The sequence below is a fragment of the Ascaphus truei genome, chromosome 8 (genome assembly GCF_040206685.1).
Source record: "Ascaphus truei isolate aAscTru1 chromosome 8, aAscTru1.hap1, whole genome shotgun sequence".
NCBI classification, from domain to species: Eukaryota; Metazoa; Chordata; class Amphibia; order Anura; family Ascaphidae; genus Ascaphus; species Ascaphus truei.
The window spans coordinates 39,933,506-39,949,516 of record NC_134490.1 but is presented as its reverse complement, the minus strand read 5'-3'; the positions used below and the strand labels follow the sequence as shown (position 1 = coordinate 39,949,516).

Genomic DNA, 16,011 nt, shown 5'->3' with positions numbered 1-16,011 from the left:
AGAAAAACTCACTGTTTTAGAATAATCGTTGTAAGGAATCAGGCTCAAATGCTAAATAATTTGGAAGGCTGGTGCAGCACTTTATTCACAAGAAGACATGCGGGTGACACACTATGTCTGGCCACTTGGGCCCCTGTGAGGTAGGTATTCAAATCTCTTGTAAACTGGTAATGTGGATGCTCTTAAGGAACGCTTGTATTTCAGGTAAAGACACTCTTTACCCTTGTCAATGCAATCATCCAATAAGCATAATGTCTATTCTGATTCCTATACAATATCATTCAGTCACAGACAATATTTAACATAGGATGGGTTAGACACATGGACTCACCTGTTAGTGCTGTTGATGTGGGATTTACAGCTGCGGTTGGTGAAGATGTTGCAGAGATTGTCGTGGTTGGTGTGTCTGTTGTTGCTACAGTCGTGGTTGGTGCTTCTGTTGTTGCAGTAGTTGTGGTTGGCGAGTCTGTTGTTGCTGCAGTTGTGGTTGGTGCTGCTGTTGTTGTTGCTGTAGTTGTGGTAGGTGCTTCGGTTGTTGTTGCAGTTGTTGTTGGTGTGTCTGTTGTTGCTGCATTTGTGGTTGGTGTGTCTGTTGTTGCAGCAGTTGAGGTTGGCGTGTCTGTTGTTGCTGCAGTTGTTGTTGGTGTGTCTGTTGTTGCTGCAGTTGTGGTTGGTGTGTTTGTGGTTGCTGCAGTTGTGGTAGGTGTGTCTGTTGTTGCTGCAGTTGTGGTTGCTGCAGCTGAAGTTGCTGCAGTTGTTGTTGGTGTGTCTGTTGTTGGAGAAGTTGTGGTTGGCGTGTCTGTGGTTGCTGCAGTTGTTGTTGGTGTGTCTGTTGTTGCTGCAGTTGTGGTTGCTGCAGCTGTAGTTGTTGCAGTTGTGGTTGGTGTGTCTGTTGTTGGAGTAGATGTGGTTGGTGTGTCTGTTGTTGCTGCAGTTGTGGTTGCTGCAGCTGCTGCAGTTGTGGTTGGTGTGTCTGTTGTTGCTGCAGTTGTGGTTGGTGTGTCTGTTGTTGCTGCAGTTGTGGTTAGCGTGTTTGTTGTTACAGAAGTTGTTGTTGGTGTGCCTGTTGTTGCTGCAGTTGTGGTTGGTGTGTCTGTTGTTGCTGTAGTTGTAGTTGTTGCGTCTGTTGTTGCTGCAGTTGGGTTTGGTGCTGCTGTTGTTGCTGCAGTTGTGATTGGTGTGTCTGTTGTTGCTGCAGTTGTGGTTGGAGTGTCTGTTGTTGCTGCAGTTGTAGTTGGTGCTGCTGTTGTTGCTGCAGTTGTGGTTGGTGTGTCTGTTGTTGCTGCAGTTGTAGTTGGTGCTGCTGTTGTTGCTGCAGTTGTGGTTGGAGTGTCTGTTGTTGCTGCAATTGTGGTTGGCGTGTCTGTTGTTACAGAAGTTGTGGTTGGTGTGTCTGTTGTTGCTGCAGTTGTAGTTGGTGCTGCTGTTGTTGCTGCAGTTGTGGTTGGAGTGTCTGTTGTTGCTGCAATTGTGGCGGGCGTGTCTGTTGTTACAGAAGTTGTGGTTGGTGTGTCTGTTGTTGCTGCAGTTGTGGTTGGAGTGTCTGTTGTTGCTGCAGTTGTAGTTGGTGCTGCTGTTGTTGCTGCAGTTGTGGTTGGTGTGTCTGTTGTTGCTGCAGTTGTAGTTGGTGCTGCTGTTATTGCTGCAGTTGTGGTTGGAGTGTCTGTTGTTGCTGCAGTTGTAGTTGGTGCAGCTGTAGTTGCTGCAGTTGTGGTTGGAGTGTCTGTTGTTGCTGCAGTTGTAGTTGGTGCAGCTGTAGTTGCTGCAGTTGTGGTTGGTGTGTCTGTTGTTGCTGCAGTTGTGGTTGGTGTGTCTGTTGTTGCTGCAGTTGTAGTTGGTGCTGCTGTTGTTGCTGCAGTTGTGGTTGGTGTGTCTGTTGTTGTTGCAGTTGTAGTTGGTGCTGCTGTTGTTGCTGCAGTTGTGGTTGGAGTGTCTGGTGTTGCTGCAGTTGTGGTTGGCGTGTCTGTTGTTACAGAAGTTGTGGTTGGTGTGTCTGTTGTTGCTGCAGTTGTGGTTGGAGTGTCTGTTGTTGCTGCAGTTGTAGTTGGTGCTGTAGTTGTTGCTGCAGTTGTGGTTGGTGTGTCTGTTGTTGCTGCAGTTGTAGTTGTTGCTGCTGTTGTTGCTGCAGTTGTAGTTGGAGTGTCTGTTGTTGCTGCAGTTGTAGTTGGTGCAGCTGTAGTTGCTGCAGTTGTGGTTGGCGTGTCTGTAGTTGCTGCAGTTGTAGTTGGTGCAGCTGTAGTTGCTGCAGTTGTGGTTGGTGTGTCTGTTGTTGCTGCAGTTGTAGTTGGTGCAGCTGTGGTTGCTGCAGTTGTGGTTGGTGTGTCTGTTGTTGCTGCAGTTGTGGTTGGAGTGTCTGTTGTTGCTGCAGTTGTAGTTGGTGTGTCTGTTGTTGCTGCAGTTGTGGTTGGTGTGTCTGTTGTTGCTGCAGTTGTGGTTGGAGTGTCTGTTGTTGCTGCAGTTGTAGTTGGTGCAGCTGTAGTTGTTGCAGTTGTGGTTGGTGTGTCTGTTGTTGCTGCAGGTGTAGTTGGTGCAGCTGTGGTTGCTACAGTTGTGGTTTGTGTGTCTGTTGTTGCTGCAGTTGTGGTTGGTGTGTCTGTTGTTGCTGCAGTTGTGGTTGGTGTGTCTGTTGTTGCTACAGTTGTGGTTGGTGCTGCTGTTGTTGCTGCAGTTGTGGTTGGAGTGTGTGTTGTTGCTGCAGTTGTAGTTGGTGCAGCTGTAGTTGCTGCAGTTGTGGTTGGTGTGTCTGTTGTTACAGAAGTTGTTGTTGGTTTGTCTGTTGTTGCTGCAGTTGTGGTTGGAGTGTCTGTTGATGCTGCAGTTGTGGTTGGTGCAGCTGTAGTTGCTGCAGTTGTGGTTGGTGTGTCTGATGTTGCTGCAGTTGTGGTTGGTGTGTCTGTTGTTGCTGCAGTTGTGGTTGGTGCAGCTGTAGTTGCTGCAGTTGTGGTTGGTGTGTCTGTTGTTGCTGCAGTTGTTGTTGGTGTGTCTGTTGTTGCTGCAGTTGTAGTTGGTGCAGCTGTAGTTGCTGCAGTTGTGGTTGGCGTGTCTGTTGTTACAGAAGTTGTGGTTGGTGTGTCTGTTGTTGCTGCAGTTGTGGTTGGAGTGTCTGTTGTTGCTGCAGTTGTAGTTGGTGCTGCTGTTGTTGCTGCAGTTGTGGTTGGTGTGTCTGTTGTTGCTGCAGTTGTGGTTGGAGTGTCTGTTGTTGCTGCAGTTGTGGTTGGTGTGTCTGTTGTTGCTGCAGTTGTGGTAGGTGCTGCTGTTGTTGCTGCAGTTGTGGTTGGTGTGTCTGTTGTTGCTGCAGTTGTGGTTGGAGTGTCTGTTGTTGCTGCAGTTGTGGTTGGTGTGTCTGTTGTTGCTGCAGTTGTGGTTGGAGTGTCTGTTGTTGCTGCAGTTGTAGTTGGTGCTGCTGTTGTTGCTGCAGTTGTGGTTGGTGTGTCTGTTGTTGCTGCAGTTGTGGTTGGAGTGTCTGTTGTTGCTGCAGTTGTGGTTGGTGTGTCTGTTGTTGCTGCAGTTGTGGTTGGAGTGTCTGTTGTTGCTGCAGTTGTAGTTGGTGGTTCTGTTATTGCTGCAGTTGTGGTTGGAGTGTCTGTTGTTGCTGCAGTTGTAGTTGGTGCAGCTGTAGTTGCTGCAGTTGTGGTTGGTGTGTCTGTTGTTGCTGCAGTTGTGGTTGGAGTGTCTGTTGTTGCTGCAGTTGTAGTTGGTGCAGCTGTAGTTGCTGCAGTTGTGGTTGGCGTGTCTGTAGTTGCTGCAGTTGTGGTTTGTGTGTCTGTTGTTGCTGCAGTTGTGGTTGGAGTGTTTGTTTTTGCTGCAGTTGTAGTTGGTGCAGCTGTAGTTGCTGCAGTTGTGGTTGGTGTGTCTGTTGTTGCTGCAGTTGTAGTTAGTGCAGCTGTGGTTGCTGCAGTTGTGGTTGGTGTGTCTGTTGTTGCTGCAGTTGTGGTTGGAGTGTCTGTTGTTGCTGCAGTTGTGGTTGGAGTGTCTGTTGTTGCTGCAGTTGTACTTGGTGCAGCTGTAGTTGCTGCAGTTGTGGTTGGTGTGTCTGTTGTTGCTGCAGTTGTAGTTGGTGCAGCTGTGGTTGCTGCAGTTGTGGTTGGTGTGTCTGTTGTTGCTGCAGTTGTGGTTGGAGTGTCTGTTGTTGCTGCAGTTGTGGTTGGTGTGTCTGTTGTTGCTACAGTTGTGGTTGGTGCTGCTGTTGTTGCTGCAGTTGTGGTTGGAGTGTCTGTTGTTACAGAAGTTGTTGTTGGTTTGTCTGTTGTTGCTGCAGTTGTGGTTGGAGTGTCTGTTGATGCTGCAGTTGTGGTTGGTGCAGCTGTAGTTGCTGCAGTTGTGGTTGGTGTGTCTGATGTTGCTGCAGTTGTGGTTGGTGTGTCTGTTGTTGCTGCAGTTGTGGTTGGTGCAGCTGTAGTTGCTGCAGTTGTGGTTGGTGTGTCTGTTGTTGCTGCAGTTGTGGTTGGTGTGTCTGTTCTTGCTGCAGTTGTTGTTGGTGTGTCTGTTGTTGCTGCAGTTGTAGTTGGTGCAGCTGTAGTTGCTGCAGTTGTGGTTGGTGTGTCTGTTGTTGCTGCAGTTGTGGTTGGAGTGTCTGTTGTTGCTGCAGTTGTGGTTGGTGTGTCTGTTGTTGCTGCAGTTGTGGTTGGAGTGTCTGTTGTTGTTGCAGTTGTAGTTGGTGCAGCTGTAGTTGCTGCAGTTGTGGTTGGTGTGTCTGTTGTTGCTGCAGTTGTGGTTGGTGTGTCTGTTGTTGCTGCAGTTGTGGTAGGTGCTGCTGTTGTTGCTGCAGTTGTGGTTGGTGTGTCTGTTGTTGCTGCAGTTGTGGTTGGAGTGTCTGTTGTTGCTGCAGTTGTGGTTGGTGTGTCTGTTGTTGCTGCAGTTGTGGTTGGAGTGTCTGTTGTTGCTGCAGTTGTGGTTGGTGTGTCTGTTGTTGCTGCAGTTGTGGTTGGAGTGTCTGTTGTTGCTGCAGTTGTAGTTGGTGCAGCTGTAGTTGCTGCAGTTGTGGTTGGCGTGTCTGTTGTTACAGAAGTTGTGGTTGGTGTGTCTGTTGTTGCTGCAGTTGTGGTTGGAGTGTCTGTTGTTGCTGCAGTTGTAGTTGGTGCTGCTGTTGTTGCTGCAGTTGTGGTTGGTGTGTCTGTTGTTGCTGCAGTTGTGGTTGGAGTGTCTGTTGTTGCTGCAGTTGTGGTTGGTGTGTCTGTTGTTGCTGCAGTTGTGGTTGGAGTGTCTGTTGTTGCTGCAGTTGTAGTTGGTGCAGCTGTAGTTGCTGCAGTTGTGGTTGGCGTGTCTGTTGTTGCTGCAGTTGTGGTTGGTGTGTCTGTTGTTGCTGCAGTTGTGGTTGGAGTGTCTGTTGTTGCTGCAGTTGTGGTTGGTGTGTCTGTTGTTGCTGCAGTTGTGGTTGGAGTGTCTGTTGTTGCTGCAGTTGTAGTTGGTGCAGCTGTAGTTGCTGCAGTTGTGGTTGGTGTGTCTGTTGTTGCTGCAGTTGTGGTTGGTGTGTCTGTTGTTGCTGCAGTTGTGGTAGGTGCTGCTGTTGTTGCTGCAGTTGTGGTTGGTGTTTCTGTTGTTGCTGCAGTTGTGGTTGGAGTGTCTGTTGTTGCTGCAGTTGTAGTTGGTGCTGCTGTTGTTGCTGCAGTTGTGGTTGGAGTGTCTGTTGTTGCTGCAGTTGTGGTTGGTGTGTCTGTTGTTGCTGCAGTTGTGGTTGGAGTGTCTGTTGTTGCTGCAGTTGTAGTTGGTGCAGCTGTAGTTGCTGCAGTTGTGGTTGGCGTGTCTGTTGTTGCTGCAGTTGTGGTTGGTGTGTCTGTTGTTGCTGCATTTGTGGTTGGAGTGTCTGTTGTTGCTGCAGTTGTGGTTGGTGTGTCTGTTGTTGCTGCAGTTGTGGTTGGAGTGTCTGTTGTTGCTGCAGTTGTAGTTGGTGCAGCTGTAGTTGCTGCAGTTGTGGTTGGTGTGTCTGTTGTTGCTGCAGTTGTGGTTGGTGTGTCTGTTGTTGCTGCAGTTGTGGTAGGTGCTGCTGTTGTTGCTGCAGTTGTGGTTGGTGTGTCTGTTGTTGCTGCAGTTGTGGTTGGAGTGTCTGTTGTTGCTGCAGTTGTGGTTGGTGTGTCTGTTGTTGCTGCAGTTGTGGTTGGAGTGTCTGTTGTTGCTGCAGTTGTAGTTGGTGCTGCTGTTGTTGCTGCAGTTGTGGTTGGTGTGTCTGTTGTTGCTGCAGTTGTGGTTGGTGTGTCTGTTGTTGCTGCAGATGTGGTTGGTGTGTCTGTTGTTGCTGCAGTTGTGGTTGGAGTGTCTGTTGTTGCTGCAGTTGTAGTTGGTGCAGCTGTAGTTGCTGCAGTTGTGGTTGGTGTGTCTGTTGTTGCTGCAGTTGTGGTTGGAGTGTCTGTTGTTGCTGCAGTTGTAGTTGGTGCTGCTGTTGTTGCTGCAGTTGTGGTTGGTGTGTCTGTTGTTGCTGCAGTTGTGGTTGGAGTGTCTGTTGTTGCTGCAGTTGTGGTTGGTGTGTCTGTTGTTGCTGCAGTTGTGGTTGGTGTGTCTGTTGTTGCTGCAGTTGTGGTAGGTGCTGCTGTTGTTGCTGCAGTTGTGGTTGGTGTGTCTGTTGTTGCTGCAGTTGTAGTTGGTGCAGCTGTAGTTGCTGCAGTTGTGGTTGGTGTGTCTGTTGTTACAGAAGTTGTTGTTGGTGTGTCTGTTGTTGCTGCAGTTGTGGTTGGAGTGTCTGTTGTTGCTGCAGTTGTAGTTGATGCTGCTGTTGTTGCTGCAGTTGTGGTTGGTGTGTCTGTTGTTGCTGCAGTTGTGGTTGGTGCAGCTGTAGTTGCTGCAGTTGTGGTTGGTGTGTCTGTTGTTGCTGCAGTTGTGGTTGGAGTGTCTGTTGTTGCTGCAGTTGTAGTTGGTGCAGCTGTAGTTGCTGCAGTTGTGGTTGGTGTGTCTGTTGTTGCTGCAGTTGTGGTTGGTGTGTCTGTTGTTGCTGCAGTTGTGGTAGGTGCTGCTGTTGTTGCTGCAGTTGTGGTTGGTGTGTCTGTTGTTGCTGCAGTTGTGGTTGGAGTGTCTGTTGTTGCTGCAGTTGTAGTTGGTGCTGCTGTTGTTGCTGCAGTTGTGGTTGGAGTGTCTGTTGTTGCTGCAGTTGTGGTTGGTGTGTCTGTTGTTGCTGCAGTTGTGGTTGGAGTGTCTGTTGTTGCTGCAGTTGTAGTTGGTGCAGCTGTAGTTGCTGCAGTTGTGGTTGGCGTGTCTGTTGTTGCTGCAGTTGTGGTTGGTGTGTCTGTTGTTGCTGCATTTGTGGTTGGAGTGTCTGTTGTTGCTGCAGTTGTGGTTGGTGTGTCTGTTGTTGCTGCAGTTGTGGTTGGAGTGTCTGTTGTTGCTGCAGTTGTAGTTGGTGCAGCTGTAGTTGCTGCAGTTGTGGTTGGTGTGTCTGTTGTTGCTGCAGTTGTGGTTGGTGTGTCTGTTGTTGCTGCAGTTGTGGTAGGTGCTGCTGTTGTTGCTGCAGTTGTGGTTGGTGTGTCTGTTGTTGCTGCAGTTGTGGTTGGAGTGTCTGTTGTTGCTGCAGTTGTGGTTGGTGTGTCTGTTGTTGCTGCAGTTGTGGTTGGAGTGTCTGTTGTTGCTGCAGTTGTAGTTGGTGCTGCTGTTGTTGCTGCAGTTGTGGTTGGTGTGTCTGTTGTTGCTGCAGTTGTGGTTGGAGTGTCTGTTGTTGCTGCAGTTGTGGTTGGTGTGTCTGTTGTTGCTGCAGTTGTGGTTGGAGTGTCTGTTGTTGCTGCAGTTGTAGTTGGTGCAGCTGTAGTTGCTGCAGTTGTGGTTGGTGTGTCTGTTGTTGCTGCAGTTGTGGTTGGAGTGTCTGTTGTTGCTGCAGTTGTAGTTGGTGCTGCTGTTGTTGCTGCAGTTGTGGTTGGTGTGTCTGTTGTTGCTGCAGTTGTGGTTGGAGTGTCTGTTGTTGCTGCAGTTGTGGTTGGTGTGTCTGTTGTTGCTGCAGTTGTGGTTGGTGTGTCTGTTGTTGCTGCAGTTGTGGTAGGTGCTGCTGTTGTTGCTGCAGTTGTGGTTGGTGTGTCTGTTGTTGCTGCAGTTGTAGTTGGTGCAGCTGTAGTTGCTGCAGTTGTGGTTGGTGTGTCTGTTGTTACAGAAGTTGTTGTTGGTGTGTCTGTTGTTGCTGCAGTTGTGGTTGGAGTGTCTGTTGTTGCTGCAGTTGTAGTTGATGCTGCTGTTGTTGCTGCAGTTGTGGTTGGTGTGTCTGTTGTTGCTGCAGTTGTGGTTGGTGCAGCTGTAGTTGCTGCAGTTGTGGTTGGTGTGTCTGTTGTTGCTGCAGTTGTGGTTGGAGTGTCTGTTGTTGCTGCAGTTGTAGTTGGTGCAGCTGTAGTTGCTGCAGTTGTGGTTGGTGTGTCTGTTGTTGCTGCAGTTGTGGTTGGTGTGTCTGTTGTTGCTGCAGTTGTGGTAGGTGCTGCTGTTGTTGCTGCAGTTGTGGTTGGTGTGTCTGTTGTTGCTGCAGTTGTTGTTGGTGCAGCTGTAGTTGCTGCTGTTGTGGTTGGTGTGTCTGTTGTTGCTGCAGTTGTGGTTGGAGTGTCTGTTGTTGCTGCAGTTGTTGGTGTGTCTGTTGTTGCTGCAGTTGTAGTTGGTGCAGCTGTAGTTCCTGCAGTTGTGGTTGGCGTGTCTGTTGTTGCTGCAGTTGTGGTTGGCGTGTCTGTTGTTACAGAAGTTGTGGTTGGTGTGTCTGTTGTTGCTGCAGTTGTACTTGGAGTGTCTGTTGTTGCTGCAGTTGTAGTTGGTGCAGCTGTAGTTGCTGCTGTTGTGGTTGGTGTGTCTGTTGTTGGTTCAGTTGTGGTTGGTGTGTCTGTTGTTGCTACAGTTGTAGTTGGTGCAGCTGTAGTTGCTGCTGTTGTGGTTGGTGTGTCTGTTGTTGCTGCAGTTGTGGTTGGTGTGTCTGTTGTTGCTGCAGTTGTTGTTGGTGTGTCTGTTGTTGCTGCAGTTGTTGTTGGTGTGTCTGTTGTTGCTGCAGTTGTAGTTGGTGCAGCTGTAGTTGCTGCAGTTGTGGTTGGCGTGTCTGTTGTTGCTGCAGTTGTGGTTTGCGTGTCTGTTGTTACAGAAGTTGTGGTTGGTGTATCTGTTGTTGCTGCAGTTGTGGTTGGAGTGTCTGTTGTTGCTGCAGTTGTAGTTGGTGCTGCTGTTGTTGCTGCAGTTGTGGTTGGTGTGTCTGTTGTTGCTGCAGTTGTGGTTGGAGTGTCTGTTGTTGCTGCAGTTGTGGTTGGTGTGTCTGTTGTTGCTGCAGTTGTGGTTGGAGTGTCTGTTGTTGCTGCAGTTGTGGTTGGAGTGTCTGTTGTTGCTGCAGTTGTAGTTGGTGCAGCTGTAGTTGCTGCAGTTGTGGTTGGTGTGTCTGTTGTTGCTGCAGTTGTGGTTGGTGTGTCTGTTGTTGCTGCAGTTGTGGTAGGTGCTACTGTTGTTGCTGCAGTTGTGGTCGGTGTGTCTGTTGTTACAGAAGTTGTGGTTGGTGTGTCTGTTGTTGCTGCAGTTGTGGTTGGAGTGTCTGTTGTTGCTGCAGTTGTAGTTGGTGCAGCTGTAGTTGCTGCAGTTGTGGTTGGCGTGTCTGTTGTTGCTGCAGTTGTAGTTGGCGTGTCTGTTGTTACAGAAGTTGTGGTTGGTGTGTCTGTTGTTGCTGCAGTTGTGGTTGGAGTGTCTGTTGTTGCTGCAGCTGTAGTTGCTGCTGTTGTGGTTGGTGTGTCTGTTGTTGCTGCAGTTGTGGTTGGTGTGTCTGTTGTTGCTACAGTTGTAGTTGGTGCAGCTGTAGTTGCTGCTGTTGTGGTTGGTGTGTCTGTTGTTGCTGCAGTTGTGGTTGGTGTGTCTGTTGTTGCTGCAGTTGTTGTTGGTGTGTCTGTTGTTGCTGCAGTTGTAGTTGGTGCAGCTGTAGTTGCTGCAGTTGTGGTTGGCGTGTCTGTTGTTGCTGCAGTTGTGGTTGGCGTGTCTGTTGTTACAGAAGTTGTGGTTGGTGTGTCTGTTGTTGCTGCAGTTGTGGTTGGAGTGTCTGTTGTTGCTGCAGTTGTAGTTGGTGCTGCTGTTGTTGCTGCAGTTGTGGTTGGTGTGTCTGTTGTTGCTGCAGTTGTGGTTGGAGTGTCTGTTGTTGCTGCAGTTGTGGTTGGTGTGTCTGTTGTTGCTGCAGTTGTGGTTGGTGTGTCTGTTGTTGCTGCAGTTGTGGTAGGTGCTGCTGTTGTTGCTGCAGTTGTGGTTGGTGTGTCTGTTGTTGCTGCAGTTGTAGTTGGTGCAGCTGTAGTTGCTGCAGTTGTGGTTGGTGTGTCTGTTGTTACAGAAGTTGTGGTTGGAGTGTCTGTTGTTGCTGCAGTTGTAGTTGGTGCTGCTGTTGTTGCTGCAGTTGTGGTTGGTGTGTCTGTTGTTGCTGCTGTTGTGGTTGGTGTGTCTGTTGTTGCTGCAGTTGTGGTTGGTGTGTCTGTTGTTGCTGCAGTTGTTGTTGGTGTGTCTGTTGTTGCTGCAGTTGTAGTTGGTGCAGCTGTAGTTGCTGCAGTTGTGGTTGGCGTGTCTGTTGTTGCTGCAGTTGTGGTTGGCGTGTCTGTTGTTACAGAAGTTGTGGTTGGAGTGTCTGTTGTTGCTGCAGTTGTAGTTGGTGCAGCTGTAGTTGCTGCAGTTGTGGTTGGTGTGTCTGTTGTTGCTGCAGTTGTGGTTGGTGTGTCTGTTGTTGCTGCAGTTGTGGTAGGTGCTGCTGTTGTTGCTGCAGTTGTGGTTGGTGTGTCTGTTGTTGCTGCAGTTGTTGTTGGTGCAGCTGTAGTTGCTGCTGTTGTGGTTGGTGTGTCTGTTGTTGCTGCAGTTGTGGTTGGAGTGTCTGTTGTTGCTGCAGTTGTTGGTGTGTCTGTTGTTGCTGCAGTTGTAGTTGGTGCAGCTGTAGTTGCTGCAGTTGTGGTTGGCGTGTCTGTTGTTGCTGCAGTTGTGGTTTGCGTGTCTGTTGTTACAGAAGTTGTGGTTGGTGTATCTGTTGTTGCTGCAGTTGTGGTTGGAGTGTCTGTTGTTGCTGCAGTTGTAGTTGGTGCTGCTGTTGTTGCTGCAGTTGTGGTTGGTGTGTCTGTTGTTGCTGCAGTTGTGGTTGGAGTGTCTGTTGTTGCTGCAGTTGTGGTTGGTGTGTCTGTTGTTGCTGCAGTTGTGGTTGGAGTGTCTGTTGTTGCTGCAGTTGTGGTTGGAGTGTCTGTTGTTGCTGCAGTTGTAGTTGGTGCAGCTGTAGTTGCTGCAGTTGTGGTTGGTGTGTCTGTTGTTGCTGCAGTTGTGGTTGGTGTGTCTGTTGTTGCTGCAGTTGTGGTAGGTGCTACTGTTGTTGCTGCAGTTGTGGTCGGTGTGTCTGTTGTTACAGAAGTTGTGGTTGGTGTGTCTGTTGTTGCTGCAGTTGTGGTTGGAGTGTCTGTTGTTGCTGCAGTTGTAGTTGGTGCAGCTGTAGTTGCTGCAGTTGTGGTTGGCGTGTCTGTTGTTGCTGCAGTTGTAGTTGGCGTGTCTGTTGTTACAGAAGTTGTGGTTGGTGTGTCTGTTGTTGCTGCAGTTGTGGTTGGAGTGTCTGTTGTTGCTGCAGCTGTAGTTGCTGCTGTTGTGGTTGGTGTGTCTGTTGTTGCTGCAGTTGTGGTTGGTGTGTCTGTTGTTGCTACAGTTGTAGTTGGTGCAGCTGTAGTTGCTGCTGTTGTGGTTGGTGTGTCTGTTGTTGCTGCAGTTGTGGTTGGTGTGTCTGTTGTTGCTGCAGTTGTTGTTGGTGTGTCTGTTGTTGCTGCAGTTGTAGTTGGTGCAGCTGTAGTTGCTGCAGTTGTGGTTGGCGTGTCTGTTGTTGCTGCAGTTGTGGTTGGCGTGTCTGTTGTTACAGAAGTTGTGGTTGGTGTGTCTGTTGTTGCTGCAGTTGTGGTTGGAGTGTCTGTTGTTGCTGCAGTTGTAGTTGGTGCTGCTGTTGTTGCTGCAGTTGTGGTTGGTGTGTCTGTTGTTGCTGCAGTTGTGGTTGGAGTGTCTGTTGTTGCTGCAGTTGTGGTTGGTGTGTCTGTTGTTGCTGCAGTTGTGGTTGGTGTGTCTGTTGTTGCTGCAGTTGTGGTAGGTGCTGCTGTTGTTGCTGCAGTTGTGGTTGGTGTGTCTGTTGTTGCTGCAGTTGTAGTTGGTGCAGCTGTAGTTGCTGCAGTTGTGGTTGGTGTGTCTGTTGTTACAGAAGTTGTGGTTGGAGTGTCTGTTGTTGCTGCAGTTGTAGTTGGTGCTGCTGTTGTTGCTGCAGTTGTGGTTGGTGTGTCTGTTGTTGCTGCTGTTGTGGTTGGTGTGTCTGTTGTTGCTGCAGTTGTGGTTGGTGTGTCTGTTGTTGCTGCAGTTGTTGTTGGTGTGTCTGTTGTTGCTGCAGTTGTAGTTGGTGCAGCTGTAGTTGCTGCAGTTGTGGTTGGCGTGTCTGTTGTTGCTGCAGTTGTGGTTGGCGTGTCTGTTGTTACAGAAGTTGTGGTTGGAGTGTCTGTTGTTGCTGCAGTTGTAGTTGGTGCAGCTGTAGTTGCTGCAGTTGTGGTTGGTGTGTCTGTTGTTGCTGCAGTTGTGGTTGGTGTGTCTGTTGTTGCTGCAGTTGTGGTAGGTGCTGCTGTTGTTGCTGCAGTTGTGGTTGGTGTGTCTGTTGTTGCTGCAGTTGTTGTTGGTGCAGCTGTAGTTGCTGCTGTTGTGGTTGGTGTGTCTGTTGTTGCTGCAGTTGTGGTTGGAGTGTCTGTTGTTGCTGCAGTTGTTGGTGTGTCTGTTGTTGCTGCAGTTGTAGTTGGTGCAGCTGTAGTTCCTGCAGTTGTGGTTGGCGTGTCTGTTGTTGCTGCAGTTGTGGTTGGCGTGTCTGTTGTTACAGAAGTTGTGGTTGGTGTGTCTGTTGTTGCTGCAGTTGTACTTGGAGTGTCTGTTGTTGCTGCAGTTGTAGTTGGTGCAGCTGTAGTTGCTGCTGTTGTGGTTGGTGTGTCTGTTGTTGGTGCAGTTGTGGTTGGTGTGTCTGTTGTTGCTACAGTTGTAGTTGGTGCAGCTGTAGTTGCTGCTGTTGTGGTTGGTGTGTCTGTTGTTGCTGCAGTTGTGGTTGGTGTGTCTGTTGTTGCTGCAGTTGTTGTTGGTGTGTCTGTTGTTGCTGCAGTTGTTGTTGGTGTGTCTGTTGTTGCTGCAGTTGTAGTTGGTGCAGCTGTAGTTGCTGCAGTTGTGGTTGGCGTGTCTGTTGTTGCTGCAGTTGTGGTTTGCGTGTCTGTTGTTACAGAAGTTGTGGTTGGTGTATCTGTTGTTGCTGCAGTTGTGGTTGGAGTGTCTGTTGTTGCTGCAGTTGTAGTTGGTGCTGCTGTTGTTGCTGCAGTTGTGGTTGGTGTGTCTGTTGTTGCTGCAGTTGTGGTTGGAGTGTCTGTTGTTGCTGCAGTTGTGGTTGGTGTGTCTGTTGTTGCTGCAGTTGTGGTTGGAGTGTCTGTTGTTGCTGCAGTTGTGGTTGGAGTGTCTGTTGTTGCTGCAGTTGTAGTTGGTGCAGCTGTAGTTGCTGCAGTTGTGGTTGGTGTGTCTGTTGTTGCTGCAGTTGTGGTTGGTGTGTCTGTTGTTGCTGCAGTTGTGGTAGGTGCTACTGTTGTTGCTGCAGTAGTGGTCGGTGTGTCTGTTGTTACAGAAGTTGTGGTTGGTGTGTCTGTTGTTGCTGCAGTTGTGGTTGGAGTGTCTGTTGTTGCTGCAGTTGTAGTTGGTGCAGCTGTAGTTGCTGCAGTTGTGGTTGGCGTGTCTGTTGTTGCTGCAGTTGTAGTTGGCGTGTCTGTTGTTACAGAAGTTGTGGTTGGTGTGTCTGTTGTTGCTGCAGTTGTGGTTGGAGTGTCTGTTGTTGCTGCAGCTGTAGTTGCTGCTGTTGTGGTTGGTGTGTCTGTTGTTGCTGCAGTTGTGGTTGGTGTGTCTGTTGTTGCTACAGTTGTAGTTGGTGCAGCTGTAGTTGCTGCTGTTGTGGTTGGTGTGTCTGTTGTTGCTGCAGTTGTGGTTGGTGTGTCTGTTGTTGCTGCAGTTGTTGTTGGTGTGTCTGTTGTTGCTGCAGTTGTAGTTGGTGCAGCTGTAGTTGCTGCAGTTGTGGTTGGCGTGTCTGTTGTTGCTGCAGTTGTGGTTGGCGTGTCTGTTGTTACAGAAGTTGTGGTTGGTGTGTCTGTTGTTGCTGCAGTTGTGGTTGGAGTGTCTGTTGTTGCTGCAGTTGTAGTTGGTGCTGCTGTTGTTGCTGCAGTTGTGGTTGGTGTGTCTGTTGTTGCTGCAGTTGTGGTTGGAGTGTCTGTTGTTGCTGCAGTTGTGGTTGGTGTGTCTGTTGTTGCTGCAGTTGTGGTTGGTGTGTCTGTTGTTGCTGCAGTTGTGGTAGGTGCTGCTGTTGTTGCTGCAGTTGTGGTTGGTGTGTCTGTTGTTGCTGCAGTTGTAGTTGGTGCAGCTGTAGTTGCTGCAGTTGTGGTTGGTGTGTCTGTTGTTACAGAAGTTGTGGTTGGAGTGTCTGTTGTTGCTGCAGTTGTAGTTGATGCTGCTGTTGTTGCTGCAGTTGTGGTTGGTGTGTCTGTTGTTGCTGCAGTTGTGGTTGGTGCAGCTGTAGTTTCTGCAGTTGTGGTTGGTGTGTCTGTTGTTGCTGCAGTTGTGGTTGGTGTGTCTGTTGTTGCTGCAGTTGTGGTAGGTGCTGCTGTTGTTGCTGCAGTTGTGGTTGGTGTGTCTGTTGTTGCTGCAGTTGTTGTTGGTTTATCTGTTGTTGCTGCAGTTGTAGTTGGTGCAGCTGTAGTTGCTGCTGTTGTGGTTGGTGTGTCTGTTGTTGCTGCAGTTGTGGTTGGAGTGTCTGTTGTTGCTGCAGTTGTACTTGGAGTGTCTGTTGTTGCTGCAGTTGTAGTTGGTGCAGCTGTAGTTGCTGCTGTTGTGGTTGGTGTGTCTGTTGTTGGTGCAGTTGTGGTTGGTGTGTCTGTTGTTGCTACAGTTGTAGTTGGTGCAGCTGTAGTTGCTGCTGTTGTGGTTGGTGTGTCTGTTGTTGCTGCAGTTGTGGTTGTAGTGTCTGTTGTTGCTGCAGTTGTTGTTGGTGTGTCTGTTGTTGCTGCAGTTGTAGTTGGTGCAGCTGTAGTTGCTGCAGTTGTGGTTGGCGTGTCTGTTGTTGCTGCAGTTGTTGTTTGCGTGTCTGTTGTTACAGAAGTTGTGATTGGTGTGTCTGTTGTTGCTGCAGTTGTGGTTGGAGTGTCTGTTGTTGCTGCAGTTGTAGTTGGTGCTGCTGTTGTTGCTGCAGTTGTGGTTGGTGTGTCTGTTGTTGCTGCAGTTGTGGTTGGTGTGTCTGTTGTTGCTGCAGTTGTGGTTGGAGTGTCTGTTGTTGCTGCAGTTGTAGTTGGTGCAGCTGTAGTTGCTGCAGTTGTGGTTGGTGTGTCTGTTGTTGCTGCAGTTGTGGTTGGTGTGTCTGTTGTTGCTGCAGTTGTGGTTGGAGTGTCTGTTTTTGCTGCAGTTGTAGTTGGTGCAGCTGTAGTTGCTGCAGTTGTGGTTGGTGTGTCTGTTGTTGCTGCAGTTGTGGTTGGAGTGTCTGTTGTTGCTGCAGTTGTGGTTGGTGTGTCTGTTGTTGCTGCAGTTGTGGTTGGCGTGTCTGTTGTTACAGAAGTTGTGGTTGGTGTGTCTGTTGTTGCTGCAGTTGTGGTTGGAGTGTCTGTTGTTGCTGCAGTTGTAGTTGGTGCTGCTGTTGTTGCTGCAGTTGTAGTTGGTGCAGCTGTAGTTGCTGCAGTTGTGGTTGGCGTGTCTGTTGTTGCTGCAGTTGTGGTTGGCGTGTCTGTTGTTGCTGCAGTTGTGGTTGGAGTGTCTGTTGTTGCTGCAGTTGTAGTTGGTGCAGCTGTAGTTGCTGCAGTTGTGGTTGGCGTGTCTGTTGTTGCTGCTGTTGTGGTTGGTGTGTCTGTTGTTGCTGCAGTTGTGCTTGGTGTGTCTGTTGTTGCTGCAGTTGTGGTTGCTGCAGCTGTAGTTGCTGCAGTTGTTGTTGGTGTGTCTGTTGTTGCTGCAGTTGTGGTTGGTGTGTCTGTTGTTGCTGCAGTTGTAGTTGGTGCAGCTGTTGTTGCTGCAGTTGTGGTTGGCGTGTCTGTTGTTGCTGCAGTTGTGGTTGGCGTGTCT

The 16,011-nt window shown here is 49.4% G+C and overlaps 1 protein-coding gene across 1 annotated transcript in view; it reads right to left on the bottom strand.

Moving 5' to 3' along the window:
* MUC16 (mucin 16, cell surface associated) overlaps positions 1-16,011 on the bottom strand; it is a 185,277-nt gene that overhangs the window by 133,733 nt on the left and 35,533 nt on the right. The window contains exon 3 of the mRNA XM_075613035.1: positions 332-15,683. Coding sequence (XP_075469150.1) covers positions 332-15,683 — 15,352 coding nt within the window. The remainder of the gene's footprint in view (positions 1-331; positions 15,684-16,011) is intronic.